This window comes from Mustela lutreola, chromosome 3 (assembly GCF_030435805.1).
Source record: "Mustela lutreola isolate mMusLut2 chromosome 3, mMusLut2.pri, whole genome shotgun sequence".
In the NCBI taxonomy this organism is placed as follows: Eukaryota; Metazoa; Chordata; class Mammalia; order Carnivora; family Mustelidae; genus Mustela; species Mustela lutreola.
In genome coordinates, this window is record NC_081292.1 from 141,281,869 (window position 1) to 141,309,008 (window position 27,140).

At 46.4% G+C, this 27,140-nt stretch overlaps 2 protein-coding genes across 3 annotated transcripts in view; one reads left to right on the top strand and one right to left on the bottom strand.

Annotated features, from left to right (window-relative positions):
• CIR1 (corepressor interacting with RBPJ, CIR1) overlaps positions 1-8,111 on the top strand; it is a 40,543-nt gene extending 32,432 nt beyond the window's left edge. Inside the window, exons 8-11 of one of the 2 annotated variants that reach the window (XM_059167000.1) lie at positions 3,730-3,836; positions 5,390-5,475; positions 6,135-6,286; positions 7,071-7,207. In XM_059167000.1, the coding sequence (XP_059022983.1) occupies positions 3,730-3,836; positions 5,390-5,475; positions 6,135-6,246 (305 nt within the window). In that variant the 3' untranslated portion in view covers positions 6,247-6,286; positions 7,071-7,207. Of the gene's footprint in view, positions 1-3,729; positions 3,837-5,389; positions 5,476-6,134; positions 6,287-7,070 lie in introns of both variants that reach the window. The other variant, XM_059166999.1, reaches the window with a different exon arrangement.
• Positions 8,112-17,526: 9,415 nt separating this feature from the next.
• Positions 17,527-21,117, bottom strand: SP9 (Sp9 transcription factor). Its single transcript, XM_059168946.1, has 2 exons — positions 20,975-21,117; positions 17,527-19,958 (listed from the first exon to the last, which is right to left on the bottom strand). The coding sequence occupies exons 1-2, from the start codon at positions 20,993-20,995 to the stop codon at positions 18,519-18,521; spliced, it is 1,461 nt and encodes a 486-aa protein (XP_059024929.1). The 5' UTR covers positions 20,996-21,117; the 3' UTR covers positions 17,527-18,518.
• Positions 21,118-27,140: the final 6,023 nt, after the last annotated feature.

Sequence of the window (27,140 nt, forward strand, 5' to 3'; positions counted from 1 at the left end):
TATATCTTAATTAAACCTGACTTGTCACATCTTCTAAACCCGGAACTTTTGATGGTAGAAGGTTTAAGTATAAGAATATATGAAAGGGGGGTGAGGATATGGGTAACTGGGTGAGGGACATTAAGGAGGGCACTTGAGGGGCGCCTGGGTGGCTTAGTGGGTTAAGCCACTACCTTCGGCTCGGGTCATGATCTCGGGGTCCTGGGATCAAGTCCCACATCGGGCTCTCTGCTCAGCAGGGGGCCTGCTTCCCTTCCTCTCTCTCTGCCTGCTTGTGATCTCTCTCTGTCAAATAAATAAATAAAATCTTTAAAAAAAAAAAAAAAAAGGAGGGCACTTGATGTAATGAGTACTGGGTATTATATAAGACTGATGAATTACTGACCTCTACCTCTGAAACTAATATTATATGTTAATTAATTGAATTTAAATAAAAATATTCAAAAATAAATAAAATATGCCAGCTAAAGGAAAAACAAAATGTGTTGCCAACATTAAGGAAAAGGCTGTATTGGAAAATAGTTTAAATATAAGAGCATATAAACTATCCACTCCTCTAGATTAATGTTTCCTACAGTGATTTCTCCTTCTAGTTTGCTCCATTGAACATAGTTAGACAAAAAAATAAAATCATATTGTATTATTAAAAAATATATATGAGGGGTGCCTGGGTGGCTCAGTCATCAAGCAATTGCCTTCGGCTCAGGTCATAATCCCCGGGTCCTGGGATCAAGCCCACATCGGACTCCCTGCGCAGCAGGAAGTGTGCTTCTCTGTCTTCCACTTCCCCTGCTTGTATTCCCTCTCTTGCTGTGTCTCTCTCTGTCAAATAAATAAATAAAATCTTGGGGCGCCTGGGTGGGTCAGTTAAGCCTCTGTCTTCAGCTCAGGGTCCTGCATCCGGCTCTCTGCTCAGCAGGGAACCTGCTTCCCCCTCTCTGCCTGCTTGTGATCTCTCTCTCTCTCTCTGTCAAATAAATAAAATCTTAAATATATATATGAATAAGATTGGATTTTGAGAAATATTATTAAAAGCATTTTTAATTATAAAGAATATGTCAAAATAATTAAACATTTTTATAGCTACTGGCAGCTACAATATAGCTATTGTTACGGTTTATTGAATACTGTTTGTCAGGTGGTTCCCTGAGTTTTTAGTCTTACAGTGTGGGAGTGTATGCCAAACATGTACTACACAGAGTTCATTTGACATTTTAGAGCAATATAAATGCTGCAAGAGTCCTGTTTGGTTCTCTTTCTATATAATGTCAGACTGGCTAAAGGGAGATCATTTTCTTAAAATAATTGTAACCATAATGAAAATGTAAAAAGCGTGTTTTTTAAAAACACGCTTTTAAGGGGCACCTGCTGGCTCAGTGGGTTAAAGCCTCTGCCTTTGGCTCAGGTCATGATCCCAGGGTCCTGGGATGGAGTCCCAAGTCAGGCTCCCTGCTCAGCGGGGAGCCTGCTTCCCCTCCTCTCTCTGCCTGCCTCTCTGCATAGTTGTGATCTCTATCTATCAAATAAATAAATAAAATCTTTAAAAAAACACACACACAAAACAAAACTTCTTGTTAAAATTACACATCTTTTGGTAAGTTAGTAACCTCTCATCATAATGGCCAGGCTCTTTGGCCCTTTACTCTTTAGCCCTTTACTGGAGTTGTTTTTAACCTACGTTTTAGCATGATTGCTTGCTGAATTCATTTGACATCAAAAAAAGTTGTTAACCGGGGCGCCTGGGTGGCTCAGTGGGTTAAAGCCTCTGCCTTCAACTCGGGTCATGATCTCAGGGTCCTGGGATTGAGCCCCACATCATGCTCTCTGCTCAGCAGGGAGCCTGCTTCCCCCTCTCTCTCTGCCTGCCTCTGCCTACTTGTGATCTCTCTCTCTGTGTCAAATAAATAAATAAAATCTTTAAAAAAAAAAAAAAAAGAGTTGTTAACCAGGAAATGTAGCTTTGACAGTTCAGAAAGCACATTTTCTATTTGATAAAATTATGTTCCTACTTTTAGTTGTTGATAATATGAATAGAATAAATGGTAAAGCCTATAGATCCTAATAAAAGATACTAACATACACCTGATCTTTTCCAGCCAAATTTTTTAGCCAAAGATGCTACTGACAAGTGAACAGATTTGAATTTTATTGTCTTTTGTTTTCCATGGGAACATATAGGCGAACATGCAAATAACTAGTAAAAGACCAATAAAGCAGTGAAAAGAAAAATAGATGAAGTATTTAATAAAAAACTAGAGAATCAGGGTGTCTGGGTGGCTCAGTCATTTAAGTGTCTGCCTTCAGCTCAGGTCTTGATCCCAGGGTCCTTAGTAGGGAGCCTGCTTCTCTGCCTACTTGTGATCTGTGTCTGTCAAATAAATAAATAAAATCTTAAAAACAAACAAACAAACAACTAGAGAATCTGTGGGGCGCGTAGGTGGCTCAGTGGGTTGGTTGAGCTTCTGCCTTCGGCTCAGGTCATAGTCTCAGGGTCCTGGTATCAAGCCAGGCATCAGACTCTCTACTCATCAGGCAGCCTGCTTCCCCCCGTCTCTCTGCCTACCTCTCTGCTAACTTGTGATCTCTTTCTCGTCAGATAGATAAATAAAATCTTTAAAAAACAAAAACAAAAACCAGAGAATCGGTTTTTTGAACTTTTTCTATTCCCTACCCCCCTTTATGAATTCCTTGTTGGCAGGAACTGCCTTATTCTTCCTTATATTCTGGATAGATTACCCAGGGTAGCTCATTTAAGACAGTATAAATAACTTAGGCTAGAAGCTTTACATGGCTTCTTGAAATGTTGTCCTTAATGTGCTACCAGCAGGGAAAACAAAATGAAATTGAAATAATATGAAAGAAAGAGGAGAGGGTCTCTCCTTCCATATGGTAAACGTAATGTTTGCGGGAAGATCACAGACATTTTTAAAATCATTTTTTAATTGTATCTATCGGTCCACATTATTTATCTTTAGAATATATTATGTGACCACATAAAAAGTTATGTGAGCTTGCTTTTCAATTTGGGATTTTGCGAAAATAGAAACAGTAGTTTGTGAAGAATATAACACACACAGACACACACCTATAGCCAGCCTAAAATTGTTTGTCACCAATCCCAAACTGATAACTAGACATTTCAGACTCTGAGTGTATATTGGGAGATTAACAGAAGTGCTTTATAGTGACCTGTAGTGTGCGTGTTGTGTGCATGCATGCATACATGTTTGGTGGTGTGTGTGTTCTGTTGATAATTAGCAACCACATGGCAGTGTATTCAGTGTTGGTGTTTGATAAATAAGGAGGAATTCTGAATTGGAAACTACAATAATAAATTGCTCAGGTACCTTTAAAAGTATCTTTTTAAAATTGAATTCTTGCTGCGAGAATAACTATTAAAGTTTAATTGCAGTTTTTTTAATCATTTTTCTTTGATTTTATACTAAAAACCGCCAAGCAGATAACATCTAAATGTAGCTTTTTCAGTGTGACAAAGTTACATAAGAAGAGAATCCCCTAGCACGTAAAGAAAAATGCAATTATTTTCTATTCTGAATCTCCAGACTGCTGTTTTAGAAAATCATATCTGATTATTTGCTCAGCAGAAGATTATTGAGTTGATTTAGCTGTGATTTTACTTAACAAAGCTTCAACTGCATTCCTACTGTGGAGTCCAAAAAAGGTAGAGAGATATAAATGATACATTCAAACTGCGATTTTTGTGAACAGGGCCATCGATGCACCCCTCGGAGCTAATAGCGGAGATGAGAAACAGTGGGTTTGCACTGAAACGAAATGTACTGGGGAGAAACTTGACCGCAAATGATCCATCACAGGTAATGATCTTTTTATCAGTAAGCTGAAAATGTCTATAAATCTAAATGTGATTGCTTGTGAATTGCTACTTAATGTTTTCCAATATGCATATATCCATAGGAAAGCAAGATAGAGCAAAGAAAATGCCTAAAATGTATTTTGATTTTGATTCTTTATTATTTTAACATAAATGAGAAATTGTTTTTAAACCTATATTTTAATAAATGAAACTGCTCCAGGTTTATGTGGATAAAATCTCTATGAACTGGTGATGAGATGTTTTTTTTTTTTTCCTCTCTGTTAACTTAAATCAAATAGAATCAATGAGAAGTGATGTATGGAAGAAAACTCCTAAAAATTGTAGAAAATATTTTAAACTTAGTTTATTAAACTGTATGTAGATCCAGAAAAATGGTTGCTGGGTTGTAGATATCCTAACCGTAAATTATTTTATTTAATGAAGAAACTGGAGCCCAGAGAAGTGATTGCCTTTGTGGCTCAGGTGGTTGTTTAGAGACAGAACTGACCCTAAAACTCAGACTTCCATTGGCATAAACTTGTGGTACTCTGAGAAGAGGCACATTACTTTCCAAACACTGCGGGGGACTATTCATATAACCTATATAATCAAATATCTATACTGTTGATACATTGGTATATACTTGATAATGTACTGTTGAATTTAAAAAGGCTAAAATTGTGGATGTTTTGACCTTCTTTTAAAGTTCATGATCAGGAACGCCTGGGAGTCTTAGTTAAGTGTCTCCCTCAGGGGTGCCTGGGGGGGCTCAGTGGGTTAAGCCTCTGCCTTCAGCTCAGGTCATGATCCCAGGGTCCTGGGATCGAGTCCCACATCGGGCTCTCTGCTCAGCAGGGAACCTGCTTCCCCTTTTCTCTCTGCCTGCCTCTCTGCCTACTTGTGATCTCTGTCAAATAAATAAAATCTTAGAAAAAAAAAAAAAAAGACCTAAAGCAATAAAGCTTTAAAAAAAAAAAAAAGAGTCTCCCTCAACTTAGGTCATGAACTCAGGGTCTTGGAATCTAGCGCCCAATAGTCTCCCTGCTCAGTGGGGAGCGCCTGCTTTCCCTCTCCCTCTGCCACTCCCCCTGCTAGTGCTCTCCCTCTCTCTGTCAAATAAATAAATAAAATCTTTTAAAATAATAATAAATAAATAGTAAATAAAGCTCATGATATTCTTGGTTTTAACATTTCATTAAGTTAAAAATAAAATATTTAAATGCTTAAGTGTTTAAATTCAAACTCAAGAGATGGAGAGTAGGAGCCATGCTATAAATCTGTTTTACCTATGTTTTCTGTCTTCCTCTTCCTGATAAAGTTTGTTAATGCTGACAAAGCAGTTATCTTCACCTCTTAGTGTGCTGTGATCCTCCTTGGCAGGCAGACTACAAAAAATTTTTTAGTTCCCTACCACCTACTTCCCAATCCAGGATGTCATACTCATCTATAGTATGTCCCTAACACAAAATTTCTTATTTACAAATGTTTTCTTTCCTATCTGATAACTAATTTGTTTTGCAGTCTAGCAATTTATTGATGTCTTTGTTGATTCAGGAATATGTTGCAAGTGAAGGTGAAGAAGATCCAGAAGTCGAATTTTTAAAGTCACTGACAACCAAACAAAAGCAGAAACTTCTCAGGTAATTAAAAAGTGTATATTTAGTTAATTCAACTGTTTTTTATCTTAGTATTTATCTTAGTATCATATTTAACTCTGATCCTAAGAGCTTACGAAGCTACTTTAAACCATGCATCACATCTACTGATTTGTTCTTCAGCTATAGTAATACAATTTTGTCTTTCTTTCAATAATATGAAAATGAGTATAAGATTATTATACTCAGATTATGGCACAAAATCATTGTACTTTCTAGAACATTTAGTTTGGAAATAGCTTTATTTGTAGGCACTACTTTTCATAGTAGATTTTTATGTATCTTTGCACAGTTTGTTCCCATAAAACACTGTGAGCCATGTGTTATTCTTTTTGTAAGATTTTATGAGGAATGCTGAAAAATGTTTAAATTTAAGGTAAATATGAAATTAAACAGACTACCTCTGGATTAAAGAATCCAAGAAATGTTTGCTGAGTCCAATAGAGGGAGCTCATGATGTTTCAGCTTGTGGATTTTGAGAATGGCTGGACAGACCCCTCAGTGAAGACATTTTTATTTCAGAGTAACTCAAACACACAAACAAGTTACTCTTCTCGGAATGTGAAATACTCTTTAGAAATTCAGAATGCCTTAATAAAATTGTCTTAATTTTTTTTTTAAGATTTTATGTATTTATTTGACAGAGACACAGCGAGAGAGGGAACACAGGCAGGGGGAATGGGAGAGGGAGAAGCAGGCTTCCTGCTGAGTCCAGAGCCCAATGCAGAACTCAATTCCAGGATCCTGGGATCATGACCTGAGCTGAAGGCAGACACTTAACGACTCACCCACCCAGGTGCCCCTAAAATTGTCTTAATTTAATTAATTTTTAAATCTAAACAGTTGTTAAAAACTAGTGTGTGATTATGTAACAAAAGAATACAAAAGAACTTGAAAGTGTATTCTTCTTTAGAATTTCTGGAGAATATGCCCTTCAGTTTTGATAATGTAATATTGATTAGTATTTCCCTACTTTAAAATAGCACATATAATGGGGCACCTGAGTGGCTCGGTAGTTAAGTGTCTGCCTTCGTCTCAGGTCGTGATCTCAGAGTCCTGGGATCTAGCTCTACATTGGGCTCCCTGCTCAATGGGAAGCCTGCTTTTCCCTCTCCCACTCCCACTGCTTGTGTTCCCTCTCTCGCTATGTCTCCCTCTGTCAAAAAAAATAAATAAAATCTTAAATAATAATAATAATAATAAATACATATCATTAATTTTCATTTGATTATAGCTACATATTTGAGTTTACATTAGCATGTAACTAATGTTATAAAGCTTCCTTGAGATGAGGATGACTTTATTTAGAGTGCTATATAATTTCAAATTCTGATTGAGTAAGAATTTTTTTTAATAGTCATTACTATTGGAGAGAGTGTAGTGAAAGAATTGGCTTAATGTATTTAATTTTATGTGTGACTTGAATAATTTAAAAGAAAATTGTCATTTAATAAAGAATCCATTTATATTTGAATACCATTTTCAGTAGTGTCAAGGAAAATATATTGTCTATTTAAAACTTTATTTTTGTCAAAAAAGGACTATTTTTACATAGTATGTTACTATTTTTCCAATAACAGGAAATTGGACCGGCTTGAGAAGAAAAAAAAGAAAAAGAAAAAAGATAGAAAAAAGAAAAAGCTTCAGAAGAGCAGAAGTAAACACAAAAAACATAAAAATAGGTCCCCCTCCTCCTCTTCGTCCTCCTCCTCCCCCTCCTCCTCCTCCTCCAGTGAGACTTCAGAAAGCAGCAGTGAGAGTGACAACAAAGAAAAGAAAATACAAAAGAAGAAAAGAAAGAAAAATAAGTGTTCAGGGAATAACAACAGTGATTGTGAAGAGAAGGACAAGTCTAAGAAGAGAAAACTTCATGAAGAACTTTCTAGCAGTCACCATAACAAAGAAAAGGCCAAGGAAAAGCCTAGGTTTTTAAAACAAGAAAGTTCTAGGGAGCATAGCAAATGGAGCCATTCTGATTCTGACAAAAAGTCCAGAAGCCATAACCGGAGCCCAGAGAGGAGAGGATCTGAAAGAAATGAGAGGAGCAGCAGGAGCCAGAGCAGGGATGAGAGGGGTAGGAGAAGCAGAAGCAGAAGTCACGGTAGTTACAAGCAAAGAGAAATAAGAAAACGGTCACAGCGAAGTCCCAGTGAAGAGCGGAATGGAAGAAGGGACACCAGGAGCCATGGCACAGATGTATACAGAGGAGAAAGAGCGCACAGAGAGAGCCCAGGAGATAAGCATACTAGGGTGACACAAAGAGAACGAAGCAGAAGTAGAGAGAATAAAGAGAGACTGTATGTGACAATTACCTGGGAATAAAAAGGATCTCCACTCCCTTATTGAGTACCTGTGGCAAGGGCTAAATTATATACTCTTGTCTTTCTAATAAAAAAGCTCTGTTTTAATTTTCCATTCCGGAAAACTATCCTATCAAATACAAAACTACGCGAGTCCTATAAGAATGAACTTTGCAAAATATTTGTAAATAATCTCTTTTGGGGCTGTAAAAATATTTTCTGTTGATAAATGTTTCTTGTGCCCTGGATTAAAAACCCTGTATAACTCTGTGACATCTTCTTTGTTTTGAAACGTCATTAAAAGAATGATAGTACACTGAATGGATATAATTTAATTTTTGTTGTTTTTTTTCTGTTCAAATATATTACTTTTTAAAATTCTAATTTACTTGAAGCAAAGCATAACCATTGTTGAAATTCTCTAGTATGAATTCAGTAGTGGATTTGATCACTGTTTCCTTAAGGCGTTTAAATTCCCTTCAGGTGTTTTGTTCTATTTATGTTAGGAGGGCATATTTGTTTTCTATGCTGCCAATTACCTCAGACTTTAAACAGCACAGATGTACAGTTCTGGAGATCAGAAATCTGAAATGGATCTCACTGGGTTAAAATCAAAATGTCAGCAGGTTTGGTTCCTCCTGGAAGCTCGAGGAGGAAATCTATTTGCTTGCTTATTTCTAGCTTCTGGAGTCTGCCTGCTTTCCTTGGCTCCTGGCCCCTTCTTCCATCTTCAGGGTAAAGTTAAGTCCTCACATCTTATCACTCTGACATTTTGATATTCTGCATCTCTCTTGCACTAATTTTAAGGACCCTCGTGATTAGATGGGGCCACCAGAGAAATTCCCTATGTTAAACTGATTGGTAATCCTAATTCTGTTTACAACCTTAATTCCCCTTTGCCATGTAACCTAATGTATTCACGGCTCCAGGGATGAGGATGTGTACTTCTTTTGAGGGACATTATTCTGCCTACCATCGGTGGCCTTTCTGCTACTAACATACAACTATTAAGGATTTTACTTCTAAAGATTAAGCATTTATATAATATCATGAATGGACTATTATAAACTATTAAATATATTTCATGAGTATAGGTATCTAAGGCATATTTAAACTTAGCTGCAAGTTTTCCTTTGTGCTTCAAAGGATTTGGTAAAGGAAAGTGATAAAAAAAAAAAAAAAAAAAAGATCTCTTGGGGCGCCTGGGTGGCTCAGTGGGTTAAAGACTCTGCCTTCGGCTCAGGTCATGATCCCAGAGTCCTGGGATTGAGCCCCAAATGGGACTCTGCTCAGCAGGGAGCCTCCTTCCTCCTCTCTCTCTCTGCCTGCCTCTCTGCCTACTTGTGATCTCTGTCTGTCAAATAAATAAAACCTTAAGAAAAAAAAAAGATTTCTTGGTACAAATTATAAGTAATATGCAATTCTAAAAAAAAATCTAAAACGTCATGGACAAAGTATTTCTATTAAGTTTCCACATTTGAAAAAAAAATCTGTTATTTAGTACAATGCAAATATTGGTTAGTTTGAAATCACTGAGGGTTGTCAGTCATAATTTTAAAAATTCATAATTTCATAAAACGTAAAATGTTTGAAAGTTAAATCACTTTATGTAGTCTGATATATATGTCTTTATCATGTAAATGTACACAAATGTCTGGTTTAGAAAAAACGAAAGGCATAAGCAACCCTTTGATTACTTAGATTTTTAAGGGAGTTTGAAGTAGGGGGAGAACTTGAATTCCGTCTACAGTATTCTGTAATAACTTAACGTGCACCTCAAAGATCCCTTTCCTTCATTTAAAAAAAAAAGCATGCATTTGAAATGGATAAAGACTGCTAATTTACACCTTGAGTTCATTAGTGTTGCACTGATTATTTTCTATCTTATGCCTTTTTAGACTTTATAATTTTTATAATGTCAAAACCTACGAAATACTTAACTGCCTCCAAGGGTTTCTAAACCAATACAGTGTTCATGAAGAGAAATGTTGAAATACATCCTGTAATTAAAAGTGAATTAAAGAAATACATTGTCATTTCTTACACTTTTTTCATTTGACTTTAACAAAAGTGTGATCCACTTTAACTTTCTAAGTGGCCATTAAAAAATGGTCATGAGAATTTTTTAAATTAAATCTCTGGTTTAATTATCCTTCATTGTTAAGACTGAGAAACTATCAAGTACTCCCAGTAACCCCAATACTCTTACCCATCTAACGATGAGAAAAATTCCTGTGTGGTTATGGAAGATGTTGATTTGCTGTTTGGCTTTCAGCTTGGGTCAGGGAAGGGTGCTAGACAGCCCCCCAGGGGCAAGCATTCCAATTTTGCAAACGTAAGGGAGGGATTTTCACGTAGAATCCTAAGAGCTTCAACAAGACTCATTGGTTCTGCATACTTGTATGGCATAAGGAATTGAAGGTGTTTTTTTGTTTTGTTTTGTTTTAATGAAAAAGGTTAACACATCTAATTCTACTTTTGCTTTTGAAACACAAGGTAAAAACCAGAGATAAACACCATAATAAAAAGGATGCCTCGTTGTATGTATGGAGACTCCCCTAAGTACTGAAAGTCAAAGCATCTTCCAAGTTTAATGAATCTATGATTCAAGAACCCAAACAAGTTTTCCAACAGTGACATATATTCAAAAACCACAAGCAAAGTCTGGTTATATTTGTCATTCTTCTTAGTTTACTAGAGGAATTCTTACAAAGAAATCTGGGTATGCCTTTTTTATTTGTCCATGGGCCTGAGACTGCACTGGCCCACCCAGGAGCGGGTTCTGGGGCACTCCCCTCCTTTCCCTGGCCTGACATTTAACATAATGTAACACTAGCAAATTAATTCCTGTAGGAGGTGCTGTCGATTTACAAATGCCCAGGAAAGATCAGGTTACTAGGTTAGGACTTGTTTATTTATCTGAATGTCTATGGGGTTGGTTAGTCTCAATTTCATGCCCAAATAGGCAGAGGGGGCTGCAGCATAGTGGCAGGTCTGGCTTACCTTGAATGGTGAAGTGGGAATCTTGTCTGGAGTCAACACAGCTTTAAGCTGAAGAAAGCTTTTTATCTGAAAAGCTTGGAGAGACCCTTCTTGCTCTTCTTCCAGGAGACTGCTTGCGGATAGTGAATCCCATCAGGCCATGCTGCTGGGAGCCGGCGTTTCCCCGTTTTAATCACCGAACATTTCATGTGCTTTACATTGAAGCTTGAAGATTTCCGAATCCACCTGCGCCATCCCACTCTCCTCCCTCCCTAAGGCCATCGGGCCAGGTCACTGGGCGAAGTCGCTCGGGGTGCAGTTCGGCGAGGCCGCATCCTCCACCGCCTGTGCTTAAGATCAGGGAGAAAGCTGCATTGTAGCTTCAGTAGCTCAAGGATCTTCAGGAATCTTTTTTCAGGTTTTCTTTAAGAAAACCTTGGTAGTTACCACTTCTTTTAAAAAGAAAGGCAGGCAATCTCTGCAGGCCTTGGGAAACATTCTGGGACCAGAAAGGAGATACGCTCTTTTGAAAAAAACTTGTGGGAAACAAGACCGAGGGAACCCTAAGGTCTTGGAAGTGCAATGGCAACTGCGAGTTCTGCCCAGGTTCCTAAAAACCGGTTCCTGCTGATAGAAAAGGAACCACATATACTCCCCATCACCTCCCGCCTTCCTGCTCCCTTCACGCGGCACTTGGCATCCCTCAGACGAAGCAGTAATAACGACAGCGAGGTGCCGGGTGAAAGTCAAGAGCCGCTTGTAAGGGAAAGAAACCCACACTCCGGCCCAACCTGCCCGTGAGCCGCCTGCCCCCCAACTCGCAGACCGGGAAAACCCCGGTCCGTTCCTTGGGCTCCAAGGCCTTCCCGAGGGGGTGGAGAAATGGAGGTCCGGGGCCTCGGGTGCTGACCAGAGCGGGGCTTCCAAGGACCTCGCCATAAAGCCAAAGGAAGCAGGAAGGGGGCTGGAGTAGGGCGACGGAGTGAGTCCAGAGCTGGGGTTGCCCCTGCCCAGCCCCAGAGGCGACGTCACCCAGCAAACTGCGGCGCTTTCCTTCTAGACCTGTGTCTGGCCGCCACCTGATCGCACCTCAAACCCAAATTGAAAAGCTGAGAATTAGGGGGCGCGTCCCCTTCCTGGAAGATGCGCCTCCGGTGCCGAGAGGCCGCGGGACTCCCCACCCACCAAGAGCAACGGGAAGGGGTCCGGGTTAGCGCGCAGCACCGATCCCCGCTCCCCCCACCCCCGCCCCGCCCCGCCGCACGCCCGCGGCCCTAACCCGCCCAGGAGGAATTCCCGGGCCACTGCGTCAGGCTGCGGGCCAAGCGGGCTGCGCCCTGGGGGCCGGCCCCTCCGGCCGCCGCGCGCCCTCGCCCGCCGGCTCCCGCCTAACCTCGCCCGGCCTCGGGCGCGTTTCTCCTGCGAAGGTCGGAGGGTGCCCTCGCCTTCGGTGGTTAGGGAGGCGAGCGAATTTCTCTGGTTGCTTGGCTCCACAGGTGAAGAGGGCGCTTTAGGACGCTGATGCTAATCTCTATCTCGGGGCAAAATGGGACTGTCAACTCCAGCCTGCAGTCTGCCAGCGGAAAACGGACTGGGGGAGACAACCTATCCCTTTGCTTCTCTTTTATACATGAACCACACAGAAACGGTTAGGTTTTTGTAAAACAATGCAAAATCCCTGATAGGAATCTCCAAAGGAAGACAGTGCAGGGATCTTAGAAAATCTAAAAAACTTAGGTGTTTTTCTTCCCCGGGTCTCAGAGAACAGGCCCTGGAGCACTGGGTCCCCACGGACATTCTGAAACCTTCCCCTTAACTAGAGTTGCAAACACACTGTATATATTTATATCAATAACATATAGGGTAGGCATGTCTGTATGTATTTACCTCATACATATTTCTATAAACTCCAGCGTCTAGAAAGGGTGGGGGGTAAATAACACGGAACGGTTAAAATTATGGAGAAGGGATAATAACTGATTACTAATTTGAAAGTAAATAAACAGGTGACTTTTTCAGATCAAATTCCTCCTTGGATCGTTACAATAAATATCTCTGAAGGAAGCTCTCTATTTATGTTGTCATTGATTAATTCTTCACTACCTCATTTGATTTCGATTTAGAACGATTTGATTCTAATTTAATTAGCATGTAATTTGGATGTACATAATTACTGTAATTATGACATTCAGGTAAGGCAGCTTTAGGCTGAAAGGCAATTTCAAATTTTCTAGCAACCTACTTTGTACTGGGAAATGGACAAGGACTTTGCGCCCTGCTATCCAAGTAGTAATTAGCACATCTTTGAAATAGGCAGTGCGGCGGGGTTTGTATTAAAACAGCAAATACAAACCCAGCCGAGCTACTCGCTGCAAAGGTGGCTGCGAGTTCTCGGAAACGCACCGCTTCTCCCCCGCTGGAGATCGGGGAGCCGGGCGCCCTGGCGTCTCAACTGACTCTCGCTGTTGCGGGCGACCGCGCTTTTGCCGCCCTGGGCGCGGGATTTGGAGGTGTAGCTTTTAAGATCAAAATACAATAAAGACGCAGGAGGAGGGGGGTGCTAGAAAGGAGGGGAAGAAGCCACCGCACGACGTCTGAAGATGAGGGGTGGGGTAGTGGACGGGGAAGAGGAGGGAAAGGGGCGGCGGGGGGAGGGCGATGCACAGCCTGGAGAGAAAATTGGTCAACGCCTCCAACTGTTATCCGATTTTAGATTTGGGTTTCAAAGTGGGGAGGGGGAAGGCGGGGACACAAGGGGTCAGTTTCCGCCGGTGGGGAGTGCGGACCCTTCAGGAGGGGCTGGGACGAGGGGTTTCGGGGTTTCTGGCCGCCTTCGGGGACCCTGCGCGCCCCTCCAGGTCCCGGCCTGCTAGGCAGCCCCCATCTAACCGACTCTGTTGGGACGGCTGCCTGGAGGGCGGCTGCAAGGCAAAGGAGACCCCGGCCATCCGTGGTCCGGCTGGTGAAAGCTGCGGGGTCCCTCGCTAACCTCCCCCTTCAAAGGGGAGTCTAGGGACGTGGGACGGTCTGGTGGCCTGCTTTAATCAGCTTGGATCCGGTCGGTCTCGCCCAGTCCACGCGGGCGGGCCTCGCCGATCGGGAGCCCTCAGATCCCGAGTCCTTGGGCGAAGAGCGCGGGGGCCTGTGCCCACTGCGGCGCCCCCGTCCTGGGGTTCAGGTCGCGGCCGACAGAGCCCAGCGTGCTCAACTCCGGAGTTGGAAGACCCTGAAGTTACCTTGAAAGGCGTATTAAATGAGACAATTCTAAGAGTTGGGCCAATCGGGGCGTTATTTTGTTTTGTTTGGATTTTCAGTTAGCATGCTCCCAAAACGACCTCCTTCCTGGAAACAGTAATACCGCCATTGCTAGATAGGGCCCCTCAATGGCGGGGCTCGTCCCCCTCGCCTGGTACACAAACATTCGCTTTTCTCTGCTCGCTTCGCTGGGCTGCTGCTGCTCGGCGGCAAACGCCGGTCTCCCGGCGCTAATAGCGACAAGCCCGGCGGACGGCGCGGCCTTCCCGGCCCGAAGCTCTAGATGGCGCCAGCGAGCCGCACTCGCCGAGCTCCTCTTAAGGGAATCAAGAGCGACTGTCAAACATAAAAGCAAATCAGAGTTTTCAGTTTTTTTAATGTGTTAAGAATGTTATTCCTTAAGAAAATTTGTAGCTAAATTATTCTCACTTAAAATAAACACTTAGTATACCAATTACACAAATGGGCGGGATTTATGTGAGATTTACTTCATCTGCATTTTTGTAGTGGGAGAGAGCCTTGGTGAATACAGATAATAGATGCAAATAAGATTAGAGTTAAAATAAATAAAGTTTCCATCTGAATAACAAGAAATTCAATTTTACACGACTTAGAACTATTTGACGGAATGTCCAGACACGCGGTTCAGGTGCACAATCTAATCTCGTCAAAATAACGTTGCTGTCTCTCCTTGAGGAAAGAAAAATCTTTCTCTATTTTTCCTCTTTCTCTCTTTCCTCATCAGGTAGGCTCCAGTTCATTCCACGGGGTGGGGGGGGGGGTAGACCCCAAAAGGTAGCCGCGGGGGGAGGGTGTGCTTGGGGGCTGGGTGGGCGCAGGCCTGAGGAAAAGCTCTTCGCGCCTCTACTGCGCAGGAAGCCGTAGAACAGGAAACGCTGGGAGAAACCGGCTGAAACGAAATCGCGTTTCCCCTCAGCCGGGCCGCGCGGAACTTGGAGACCCGGTCCGTGCCCCCCAACACCCAGGCCGCGGTGCCCGCCCCACCCCGGCCTGCAGGCTGCGCCGGGGGTCTGCGCCCGGACCCCTGCCTCGGCCGCCCGCTCTTCCCGGGCCCCGGAGCCCGAGCATTCCAGGCGAACCCGAGCCCCGAGGTGGCCCTGGGGAGACGCGGCCCCACCTCCGGTGCCGACCGCACTGCTCTCGCGGCTCGCGGGCCCTCCCCTCCCACGCACGCTGTCTGCAATTTGCTGGGCCTCCGCGGTCGCCACCGCTCAGGTCAAGGCTTCCCCGCTCCCCCCAGGGGCCCCTGGCGCGGAGGGTGGGAAGGAGGGGGGGCTGGAATCTGTTTTCGCCTGCCCGTTTGGGCCCGGGGGCAGGGGCCCTGCTTCCTTCGGGTGCGGACTCCGCGAGCTCCGGTCTCCCGGCTGGACGCTCAGGCCCGGCCGCCGCCCGCGGTTCCCGGGAGCCGCGGTGATGGACGTCCGCTGACCCGCGGGGCAGAGGCAGAGCGCAGAGGCCTTGATCACTGGGCTGCGGAGGGAGCCGCGCCGCGAGCGGGACCTGCACCGCCAGGCCCTTTGATCTGCCTTTATTATCGACGAGAAACAAAGCTGCCTGGGACAGACGCCCGGGCGCCCTTATGCCTCAGGAAACCCCAGCACACTCTCACCTCCGTGCCGCCGGCCCGCGGCCCCCCAAACGCGCCGGGCACGCTCTCTCGGCCTCCAGCGCCACGGCCCAAAGCCCCTGGAGCCAACGCACCCCGGCCAGCTTCTCCAGGAGACCGGGCCCGGCCCGGGCGGCGCGCGGGGGGCTGGGGGGGAGGTCCTGGATGTGAACTGTTGGAGCGGGGAGAGAAAATGGTCAAAGACAAGAAAAACTCGAGGAAGAAGTGCGGGGTAATCGAGGCTGTGGGGACCGCGAGAACGAGGAGAGGGAAGAAGACACAGAACCTCACGCTGCAAATGCCCCTCTGGGGACCTTAGCTCCATGCTTTATCGCTACTTTGCTGCTTGGCTTTTCAGAGCAGAGTTTGCGAGAAAATATTTTGTTGGTAGTTAATAACAATAATTTATTTTTTCATCCCTAAAAATCAAACCTCCATTCAAGTTCCCAAGATGGACAGTAATTAAAAAAAAAATTCCACTGGGGCTGACTTTGCTTGTGTTTCCTATTGTGTGGGGAGCCTTTCAGAAATATTTTTATTCTGTAAATATGTACTTTATTTTCTAAATTAACATTTTCGAATTGCGAAATTATCTCATTTACCAATTTTCTTTTTCGTCTCTCTCTCTCTTCTCCCTCTCTTTTAAACTGGGGCTGTTAAGTTGGTGGTCAGAAGACAAAGAGAGTGAAAATAATTTTCATTTCAATAATTGCCTTCTGGTCAATTTAACTGTGCCTTATTTTGAAAGAGACTGTCTAAATGAGATTCCTGTCCCAAATGTGTTCCCAGGCCTGATCCCAGCCTTTAATTATTCCTGAGTTTTTTTTCTTCAGAATAAGACGCCGCACTGAGTAATCACAAAGAAGTCAGAGAGCATCCTTGAACCTTTTCAGAAGCAGCGCCACTGATATTCAAATAACCTGCGAGGGCCATTTGACGGCGCGGGGACCTAGGCATTTCCAATTCACTATTTGCATAGATCAGCCGTCTTTGAAAAGGAAAGGAGCAGTTGTCTTCCATAACATTAAAAAGCCTAGTTATCAAATCAAGTGCTTAGTTTGGGGGCTTTTAAAACGTTTACATTTTATCTCAGGTTGCCCTTTACCGTTTGACATGCAAATTTGGTGCAGTTAATTTAGACAATTAAAAAGATCTTCAAGGGAGCTTTGTCACGGAGAATATTTGGAGTTTTCCCCGTGGACCAGCTGAGATAAAGTTGGCCAGAACAAATGATGTCTAGGAGATTAATTAGATATTTGATAAGACATGAATCCCTAATAAGGGAATACAAGGCACAGGGGGCTGCTGTGTGCTCTAAGTCAAAATTAATAACATTTAACAAGATTTTCATTTAGGCATGAAATGTCTTTTCCGGGGTATTGACTCTAGCGATTTATTCCCCTGAGTCGCCTCCCAACATAGAGGGCCTTGAGAGCTAAAAGACTTCTTTTAAAAAGCTTTTTCCTTTCACAGATTGTTTTTAAATCGCTTTTTAAAAACAAACAAACCCACTGGAGTTTTGTCCGACCCCTCCGGGAGGTGTAGGCACCTCCCCAGTTAAAGCTGCCAAGGATCTTTGCTTTATTTTAGGGGCTCCAGAGTTTTAAAATGTCACCTTTTGAGAGCTCTTTCATTAAGTAATACAACTACATGTTCTTAAAACCCAATTTAATTTACGCTATTGATATACAAATAATTTTGACTTCTCAAAAACATATATGTATTATGGCTTTTATAACTCACATAAACCTTACATTATCTAAAACTAACATTAAAGGAATTTTTTCCCAACAAAAAAAGTCGACCCACGTAAAGGTTATTGACAGGGGAACAGGATTAAAAAAAAAAAAAAAAAGGAAGTGTATTGTTCAGAGTCCTTTAATAATACCAAAATGAAAATATGATGTCAAGATTTTCTTCATACAGATAAACGCATTTAATTTCTTTAGATGACCTTAACTTACGTGTTTGAGTGAAATGATAACTCAACATATTAAATATCTTTTACATATATACTGACTTTCACAAAGTGCATCAGAAAATTAAAAAAAAAAAAACTCCCTGAATTTCAGGAATTCACCAAAAAAAAACCCTCTATTTGAATGAACATTTACAAGAAAATAAAAAAGAACACAATTTTTTGAACCCTATTTATACAGATGTTATGAAATACAGAGAAACTGTCACTAGACTTCCAGTTTAATTTCTCACCTTAAGCCTTTTTTGATGCTTCCTTTTTAGGAGAAAAAAAAAGTCTCATTGTAAGTAGATATCAAGCAGGACTTGGAGGATTTTATATATAATATAATCCACACAAAGGGTCTGTTTTTATAGGTCCCGTTTGTTTTCAAATGTTCTGACAGTCCTTTGCAGAGTGGTGGCTTGTTTTTTGAGAAAAGGAAAGAGAAGGGTTAGTGGAAGGGGGTGGGCTATGGGGGAGAAGGGAGCGTTTCTGTGTATTGCTCTTCGCTCGAGAAGTTTGTGCGAGAGTTGTGTGTGTGCGTGTGTGTGTGTGTGTGTGTACGCGCGCAAGCGCGCGCTAATGTGAGTGCTTGTGGTTGTAGGTCTCGGGTGTGCGTGTCTGTGTATGTGTGCAGTTTTTTAAAGTGTTGCTTGTGTCGGAGGACGGTTTGCTTTTGTTCCTGGATCACGCGTTCGATTCTCGTCTGGTCCGGGACAGCAGAGGGTAGCTCCTGGCGTGGCCGGCGAGCAGCGGCCGAGGAGCCGGGTGCAGCTACGCTTCGTGGTGGCCCGGGGGGGCGTCTCTGGAGCCCCCGCCCGTCCGTGCCCCGCTCGCTGGCCCTCCGAACCTCTCGCTCGCTTTCGGTGTCTTTACTCGCTCGCTCGCACTTCTCGCCCGGCCTCTAAGAGTCGTTGGGGCCCGACGCGGCTTCCTTGCCTCCCGCCGAGGCCGCTGCCGCCGCCGCTGCCGCCGCTGCCGCCGCCGCCGCCGCCGCTGCCGCCCGGGCGGCACTGACGCCGGAGTCGTGTAGGATGAGGTCGGGGGACTCGGAGCGGGGCGTCTCCAGGTTGCTGGCGTCCGTGTCACTGTCGCTGCCCTTTTTGCCCCCGCCACCCCCGTTGTGCGTCTTAATGTGTTTGCTCAGGTGGTCGCTGCGCATGAAGCGCTTGTTGCACACCGGACAGGCGAAGCGCTTCTCGCCGGTGTGAGTCCGCAGGTGCCGCTGCAGCTCGTCCGAGCGCGTGAAGCGTTTGCCGCAGAAGAGCCAGTTGCACACGAAGGGCCGCTCGCCCGTGTGCCAGCGCAGGTGCGCCTTCAGGTGCGACGTCTTGCCGTACACCTTGCCGCAGCCCGGGATGTGGCAGCTGTGCAGGCCCTTGCGCCTCAGGCTCGCTCCGGCCGGGCCCAGCCGCTCCGCCTCCTGGCAGTTGGGGCAGTCGCAGGTGGCGCGGCCAGAATAGCGGCGGGCGGAGCGCGCCGAGCTCCCCCCGGCGGCGGCGGCCGCGGCGCCCGAGATCATGGCGCTGGCCGCCGCGGCCGCCACGGCGGCGCTGGAGTCCGAGTAGGAGGGCAGCACCGGCTTGAAGCCGTCCTGAGCCAGCAGGTGCTGGCTGGTGGAGAGCAAGTGCGAGGCGGCGGCGGCCGAGGAGCCGAGGCCCGTGGAGCTGAAGGCCGAGTGCGTGAGCGAGCTGAAGTCGGGGTTGTAGGTGCCGAGCTGCGAGTGCAGCGAGGCCTGGGGGGCGCCCGAGTGCAGCGAGCTCTGGAGCCCCCCAGCGGGGTTCTGCACCTCCAGCCACGAGCCCGGGCTGCTGTGCACGTCCCACCACGACGACGCCGCGCCGTTGGTCACCTCGCCCGCCGCCAGCGTCGAGTGGAAGCCCGACTTGTACCACGACTCGTACGGGTGCGCCATGCCCACGCGCGGGTACAGGCCGTCGGCCGCCGTCGTGTGCACCTTGGAGATGAAGGCCGACTGGCCGCCCGCCTCCTGCGGGGACACTCCGGCCGCCGCCGCCGCGGCAGCCGCCGAGTTAGAGAAGAGGCCGCCGTAGTCGCTGCTGAAAGCGGACGACGTGGGGGACGTGGAGGCCAGGCAGAAGGCGCTGTTGGCTGCGCCCGAGCCGCCCGCCAGGCCGCCCGAGCCGCGGCCACCGGTGGCCACGGCGAAGCCCGAGAGGCTGGAGCCGAGGTTGCAGCTGGACGAGGAGCGCTTCCAGGGGTGGAAGCCGCCCTTGGCAAAGGCGCTCGACTCCGGCAGCGTCGTCAGCGGGCTTGTGTTGCCGATCTTGTTGCAGGTCGCCGCCAGCATGGCCAACGGGGTCGTTCCAAAGCGCGGCTCTTCCTAGAGTGGGTGGGGTGAGGAAGGGAGCAAGGAGAAGGAGGGCAGGAAGAAGTGGGAGGAAGACACAAAGTGCACCCGTGAGCAGCCTCGTTTCCCCCGCGGCTGGTCCCGGGGGGTCGTGGTTCCTGGGCTCGCGCCTCCTCCCCGCGCGCTCGCCGAGGATGCGCCGCGCCCCGCGCCGGGCTCAGGCGATCCTAAGGGCGAGAGCCCCGGCGCTGGAAAGTTGTTCCTCGGTGGGGCTAGAAATCAGAGATGTCTCAGTCCTCCCCGTCTCCGCCGCTGCAACCCCTACCCAGGGCTGGACTGGGTAGCTCGCCTCCCGCTCGCCGTAAGCCCGCTCCTCTCACTGAGGCCCCCAAATCGCCCTTCGGAGTAAAGCACGGAAGTAAACACAACGACAACAAACATCGGGTGAGGGCGGAGGCGGCCGAAACAGTGGCTCGGGGGCGGGGGAAACTTGGGACACTGCTTCCAAGGGTGGCTACGACTTGACCCCCCCCCCTTTTTTTTAATAGGAAACGTTGTTTTTAATGTTTACAGCCTCCCTCCCCCATCCTCGATTATGAAAACAAGAATCCGAGAAGGGACCCAGCTATGGATTTCAAGTCACAAGCGAACTGGGGAGCCACAGAAGTGTAAATGTTTGTTAACGTGACTACATGGACTGCAAAACGATTAAGGCTGTTTTCTGGAAACACCACTGTCGCGTAATTGCAACAATCCCCGGGGCAAGGGGGGATGGGGTATTAATCACCAGGGGAAGAAAAGAAACCTCTAGGTTTTCTTTAAAGCCACCTAAAAAAAAGCGTTGCTTAACAAATCATTTTCTTACAAAGGCATCTCCTAGGTTTCAATAACTTGGAAAGAATCAGCCCCAGAAATGTGGAAAGTGCTAAAAGGCGCTGAAACTGCTGTCCGGCAGCAACAGTTTCTCCGGAGCCGCCGACGCGGAGAAGCCATAACGAAAATTTACTGCAGTTAAAACAAGCAAATGTCTTGCCGCACTTCCGACTTACCCCGAGTATAGACGTGGCCATAGCAGGTCCCTGGGCTGCGCGGCGGGGCCGGGAGCGGGGCTGAGCCTCACGGCTGCTCCGGAAAGCTGCTCGGATCCCGCGCAGCTCCCGCGTCCCCGCGCTCGCGCCGAGCGGACTCCGGGCTCCCGCCGGCTAAACTCAGCCTAAGTGCGAGGAGCACCCGCTTTGAAGTGCCGCTGGCTGCGCCTCTCGCCCAATGAGGGCGCAGGCGGAGCAGACGGGAGCTGCCCCGCAGCCAATCAGACGCGCCGAGGGGCCCAAGCCAGGGCTCCCGGCGCGTGCCAGTCAAGGCGGCTATCGAGGTGTTGGGGGGTGGGGGGAGACGCGGGCTAGAGACTGAAGAAATTACAGTGCAATTAAAAATTTACACACACGCACGGAGCCAGGTTTAAGGAGCGCTGAGACCAAGCCACAAGCCCCCCGAACCATCCCGAGATGATGCAAGTTAGAACTGACAGTCCTAGTCCACTCCCCACTTGTGGGAAAGAAGGCAAGGGGGTGGGGTGGGGGGGGGGGGCGCCGAGGCGGAGGCAGCACCAGCAAGGCCTAAGTAAAGACGGAAATGTCAACGCTCACTTTGTGTGTCTAGGCTCTCGCCTGCGGAGCACAACTTCAGCTGGGATCCATCATTCTCGCTCGCAGTTTTATCATGGTCGTTTGTCTTTTACCCAGTTCCTTCTCCCACTGGATTCGGTTTTACCCACTCCAGGGTCACATTGAGGAGAGGGCGCGAAAGGACAGCTCCTCTGAGAGGAGAGAGATAGGCCTCTCCGTCCAGGTCTACACCCACAGACTTGTTGGGAGGGCCTGGAGTCTGCGCATCGCGCCATTTCCCCCCAGAGATCTAAGCGACTTCCTAATTGTCGCTCTGGCCTCTGACCCGGGGGGTAATACAAGTGCCACTCACACCAGAAGCTTCTAGTGGTAATTGAGGGCACCCTTTGTACCGTTTCGCCAGCGCCTAGATACCAGGTTAACCCAGTTGTCAAATACGACTAAACAGTGGGAAGTGCTGATTATCTGCCGGGTTTCGCAGGGGGCTGGCGTGGGGGTGGGAGGCATCAACCCATACAGCACGCTGCACGAAGCCGCTTATTTTCACGTTGTAACAACTTTGGAAACACAGACCCGCGCGAGCTGCGTCCGCCCCCACCGCCACCCCCGCTGAAGCTGCAGCTCGCTCGGCTGTTTGTTTAACCCGGCGAAGATTTGCACGTCACGTTTCAGCCTGGAGTCGAGTTTTCTTGCCCCAGCTTCAACCCACTCCCACTCCAGACCTCCTGGGCCTCGGGGCTCTTCTGCACGGCAAAGGCACCGTGATGAGAGGTGGGCTTTCCCCCTGCAGCGCCATGCTTTCGTGGACATGCTCCAGGAGCCTCTCTTGGGGACCTCCACTCGCGAGTGAGGGGGACAAGGCCACACGTGGGCGCCTCCACATTTTGCAGGCTGAAAGCATCCTAAAGTCCTCTCAGGAGCTTGTCGGTGTGAAAAGAGGTGTCCTCGGGCAGAGGACTGCGCGGCCTGGAGTCCCTTAGCAATCGCTAGGCTGTTTGCATTTCTTTCTTGGTCTTGCTTTCTCTTTCTTCTTCAGGGCAGTTGGAGCTGCTTTTGAAAGAGGAATACCAGCGTCCTCGGACAGACCTGGGTACTGGTTTTACTGTACCACATTCCCCTCCAAACCCACATCCTGCTTTTTAAAAGACATGTAACCACGAACCCCAAAGGCTTGGGTGCAAAACAGGAGCTGTTGCGGAGGGGAGTAAGTAAGGAGGAGTGGAACTGAGCTCCCAGTGTTTTCTCTCCTCTTTGCAATACCTCTTGGCCCAAAAGTGCGACCACTTTAGCTCCTCTCTCGGCCCTAAGATGGAGCCGACGTGCATCCTGATGCACTCGGTGGGTGGGAGGGCTGTATAGGTTGCTTTCTTTGCTTTTCGTTATAATACCTTTGCTCAGAATGCCCCCCCCCCATACACACACTTTGGTTTAAGTTGGCGAAAGCACCGAGGAAATTGTGACAGAAAAAGAAGAGAGTGAGAAGACCCGCGGCTATCCTGAAGCTCTGTGCCCTGGGGGACTGATGGAAATCAGGGGGTGGGGCGGAGAAGGTGTCAAAAGCTTCGGGGCACTCGGGGTGGTAGGTTAAGGGGGAATCCAGGCAGCCTGGAAGAGCCAGAAAGCCCGGCAGGGGGACCCGGGAGCCGTTCCCAACAGGTGACTTCTGCCCTGGAAGGGGAGACTGGTGCTCGGCTTCCCGTAGAGTCTCCGCGTCGATTTAGTAATAGAGGGATTGTTAAGTGGCAGCGAGGCGTTGCCGACTCACCCACTGCAGGCCCGGTAGGAGAAGCGCGGAGGTTTCCCCTTACCACCTCCTCCCCCACCTCCAACACACCCCCTCCTTAAGGAAACCTGACAACGTAATAAATAAGACAATCCGAAAAGCCACTTAGCACTAGTGACATTTTCAAGTCAACCATTTAAAACAGCTCACGCTGGCACCTCGGGCTCGGGGAGCCCTGGTTGCCTTCCTCTTCTCCTTCTTCTCCTCAGCTCCCCTCCCCCCTCCCGCCGTTTTCAATGTGGTTCCAGCTGTCAGACTCTCTACGTGGGCACTCGGATATTCCTTTAGATACACGCGTCGGGATCACAATAAAAGTTAGGGAAATCTTCCAAACGAACGTAGGCCGACACCCCGGCCACTTCAACTCTAAGGTGGGGCCCCAAGGAAATCTTCCCAAAGAAGTCCATTTTTTTTTTTCGTGTGACAGATTTTTTTTTTCATCCTCTAAAAAATCTAGTTTTTAAACAAAGATCAATGTGTTATGCTAAAGTGTTGAGCTGACTGTTAAAACATTTGGGGAAATAATGACAATGTAACAAAGGCCTGGTTTGGAGTGAATCATCACCCTTTTAAAAGTTAAAGCAATTTTCGGGAGAATAGCTTTCAGCAAACGCTTTACATTATTCAAAACGGCCAAATAATGCTCTATTATAGCGCCTGAATGCTGCCAGTCAGCCCCTAAGTGCAATTTGTGCAAAGGCCCCGGTGCCTTATCTCCACTTCTTTATAAAGAGGTGAATATAAAACAATTTCTTCCAAACCCAGACAGAGAGCACGAAAATTGCTTCCCTTTCTGCAATCAGGGCAATTTAACTGGAGTGCAATTAGCACTATTAAATGTCGATTCTGCATAAACAAATCTGACTGAGCAGCGAAAGTGGGGTGAGAACCTCATATACACTGAAACTGATTTTTTAAAATTATGTATCCGGGTCCTTTACAATTGATCCGTGACGTTTTCATCTTGGAATATATTTACATCGCAAATACACTATGGTTAAATCAACATAATTTTTTTTTGCAAAAAAAAATTTTCAATAGGAATCCTAATAAAGAATAGGGTAATTAAAAGGAAGAGTTCACTTCCTTTGAACAAATATTGTTTCTCCCATCTTGCCTCTCCGGAGAGCTTTGATCTGAGCAACTGCTCAAGTTGCTGCGTTTAGAAGGCGAAGCCGGAGAAACAATTCCGTCATTAGCGCTGATCCGAAGGACTGGAGCTTCTACACCACAGGAAAAAAAAAAAAAAAAAAAAAAGCTTCTCCCCGATGCACAGGAAGCAGGGTGGGGACAGGGAGAACCATCTATCTTCTGAATAATTCGAAATATTAGGTGGCTGCCCAGTCTCCCCGGGGTTTCAGCCACTCTCAGAGTTAGTAACGGGTACGCAGCACTAGGGTGGGGTGATGTCGACTTGGGTAGACTTGAGGATGTGGGCGGGAGGGGAGGCGTTGGGGGAGGAGGGACCGAAGGTTCTCGCACCGGCCCTGCTGGTTGCTGCCAAAGCCACTACCACCAGGACCGGGATGCCCGGGGGCGGGAACCGGGGAGAGGGAAGCGAGAGGAGCCCGTAAAGAGCATTTATCTGACCTGTCCTCCTCCCGCCTGCCTTTATTTACTTATTTGGTAAGCCACAGTGCTCCCCTTTTGAATCATTTGCTCAGTTAATTATGCTTTTCATTTGCATGATCTACACTAGAACAGTGATTATCAGGTCAGCCCGGTGTGGGGATTGGGGAGATACATTAATAACTTGGGTTAAAAAAAAAAAAAAAAAAAAAAAAGCTGCCCCTGTGTACCATAGTCGCCTGCCATGAACAAGGGCGAAGAAAGCGGGGACAGACGCCAGCGCCTGTTGAGTGCTATGAATCCTTTCCACAGTTGGAGCTTGCCAGTTGTGGGTGCAAATGAAATGCAGCTTTTGATTAGAAGGGAATCTTTTATGGTTAACACATATTTATATTTTAAAAAGCGCCAGCCTTCAGATCAAATGAATGGAGAAATTAATTGAAAATTGAGGAACTCTCCCACAATTTCTGCTGAGCTTTCATTTAATACTTGTTCTATAACGCCCTAATTCCAGCCCAACCCTTTCATATAAAAGAGCCTGGAAGGATCTTTTCTTTACCTCAGAAGTGAAGCTGCTATTTAGAGGTGGCAGGAAATGCAAATCCTTCTTGCCTGGAAGGTCTACTGGAGAAAGTGAAAAACCCTGGTCTCTTAAGTACACTCCAAACATTTGCTTCACTACCAGTTTTCTGCTGTTAGATGTATCTGGGCCTTATATTTTAAGCGTGCCTTGATCTGTTTATCTGAGCCAAAAATGCATTAACAATTAAAGGAAAGACTCTGGTGTGTCAAAGGAAGGAAGGTGACTGTAGACTGTGTGATGATTTTAATGACTGCAATTATTGGAAGATTATTCAACAAGCATCATAGATTTGTTTACTGCATTACTCGGAAACTATGGGGGGCCTATTGGGCTTGGAGTTTCACCTTCCTCCCTCCATCACCAACTACCATAGAGGGGTCTTAGACCTAAGCAAATGTGTCATTCTGTGTTGGCTTTCTTCTTTTTTAGAGCATTTTTACCAAAATAAGGCACAATTGTTGTCTCAGTCAACTTAAAGGGAACCATCTCTGGAACATTAAAGTATCTTTTGAGTTAATATATTTTAAAAAGAAGGAGGAGGAGGAGAAGAAGAAGAAGAAGAAGAAGAAGAAGAAGAAGAAGAAGAAGCAGCAGCAGTTGCCGCCACTGCCAAAGGCCAGAGGATTCTGGTCATCTTTCAGCTACTCCCAGCCAGGGTCCCAGTTTCCTCAGTTTGACTCTTTCATAGGGAGCTTTTGAGGATACTTCCAACTCAGCCTCCTCCATTCAGGGCTTGGAGGAGACATTACCACCACAAGATGTTAAGCCGGAGTTTAGGTATATCTCCAGGACTCCATATTGGAAAAAGTTTGGCTGCTTCTTCCTGCCTTTCAACAACCCCTCCCCCCTTATTATTTGCTATCACCACTCCTGGTGTTACCATGTTAGAAAGAAGCAAATCAAAAGAAAGGGATGACTAAGAGAATACCTGTTTGCCACTTAAGAAGTTTTTACTGTACAGACATAAAGGATGCAAATAAAGAAGTTTTCGTGCCTGATATAAACAATAAACAAGGGCTCCTGGGTGCCTCAGTTGGTTAAGCAACTGCCAATGGCTCAGGAGTCCTGGAGTCCTGGGATTGAGTCCCACATCTGGCTCCCTGCTCAGCAGTGAGTCTGCTTCTCCCTCTGACCTCTCCCCTCTCCCATGCTCTCTCTCAAATAAATACATAAAATTTAAAAATAAAAACACAACAATAATCATGGCCTTGGCTTTGCTCATTAGAGAACTAGTCATTTGTTAAAAGGGAAAAAGAGAGAGAGAGAGAATTACCAATTTGGATGTAGGCTTTGAAAAGAAAAGGGGGAAAAAAAAAAAAAAGAACAGTAAATGTCTCCAGTAAGGCCCCCTCCTCCCTCCCCTGAAGCATGGGGACTCCAGTGGCCTGGCCACTGTGGTCCTCCTCCTGGGTCTGTAATCATCCAGTCTCAAGATGAAGGTGGACTTTGGCTGGAATGGAAACCTTCCCTGTTCAAACAGGAACCTGCAGAACTCTGCAAGTGGCAATTAGGAGCCTATTACAAGCCATTAGATTGATCAATGTACCTTAAACAATGCGAATGATTTATATGGCTGATTTACAGGGGGGAAGAAAAGGGAAAGGCTGGGACTGCAGCTTCTTTACATCGGTTGCACTGTTCTGGAGAAGACCCGG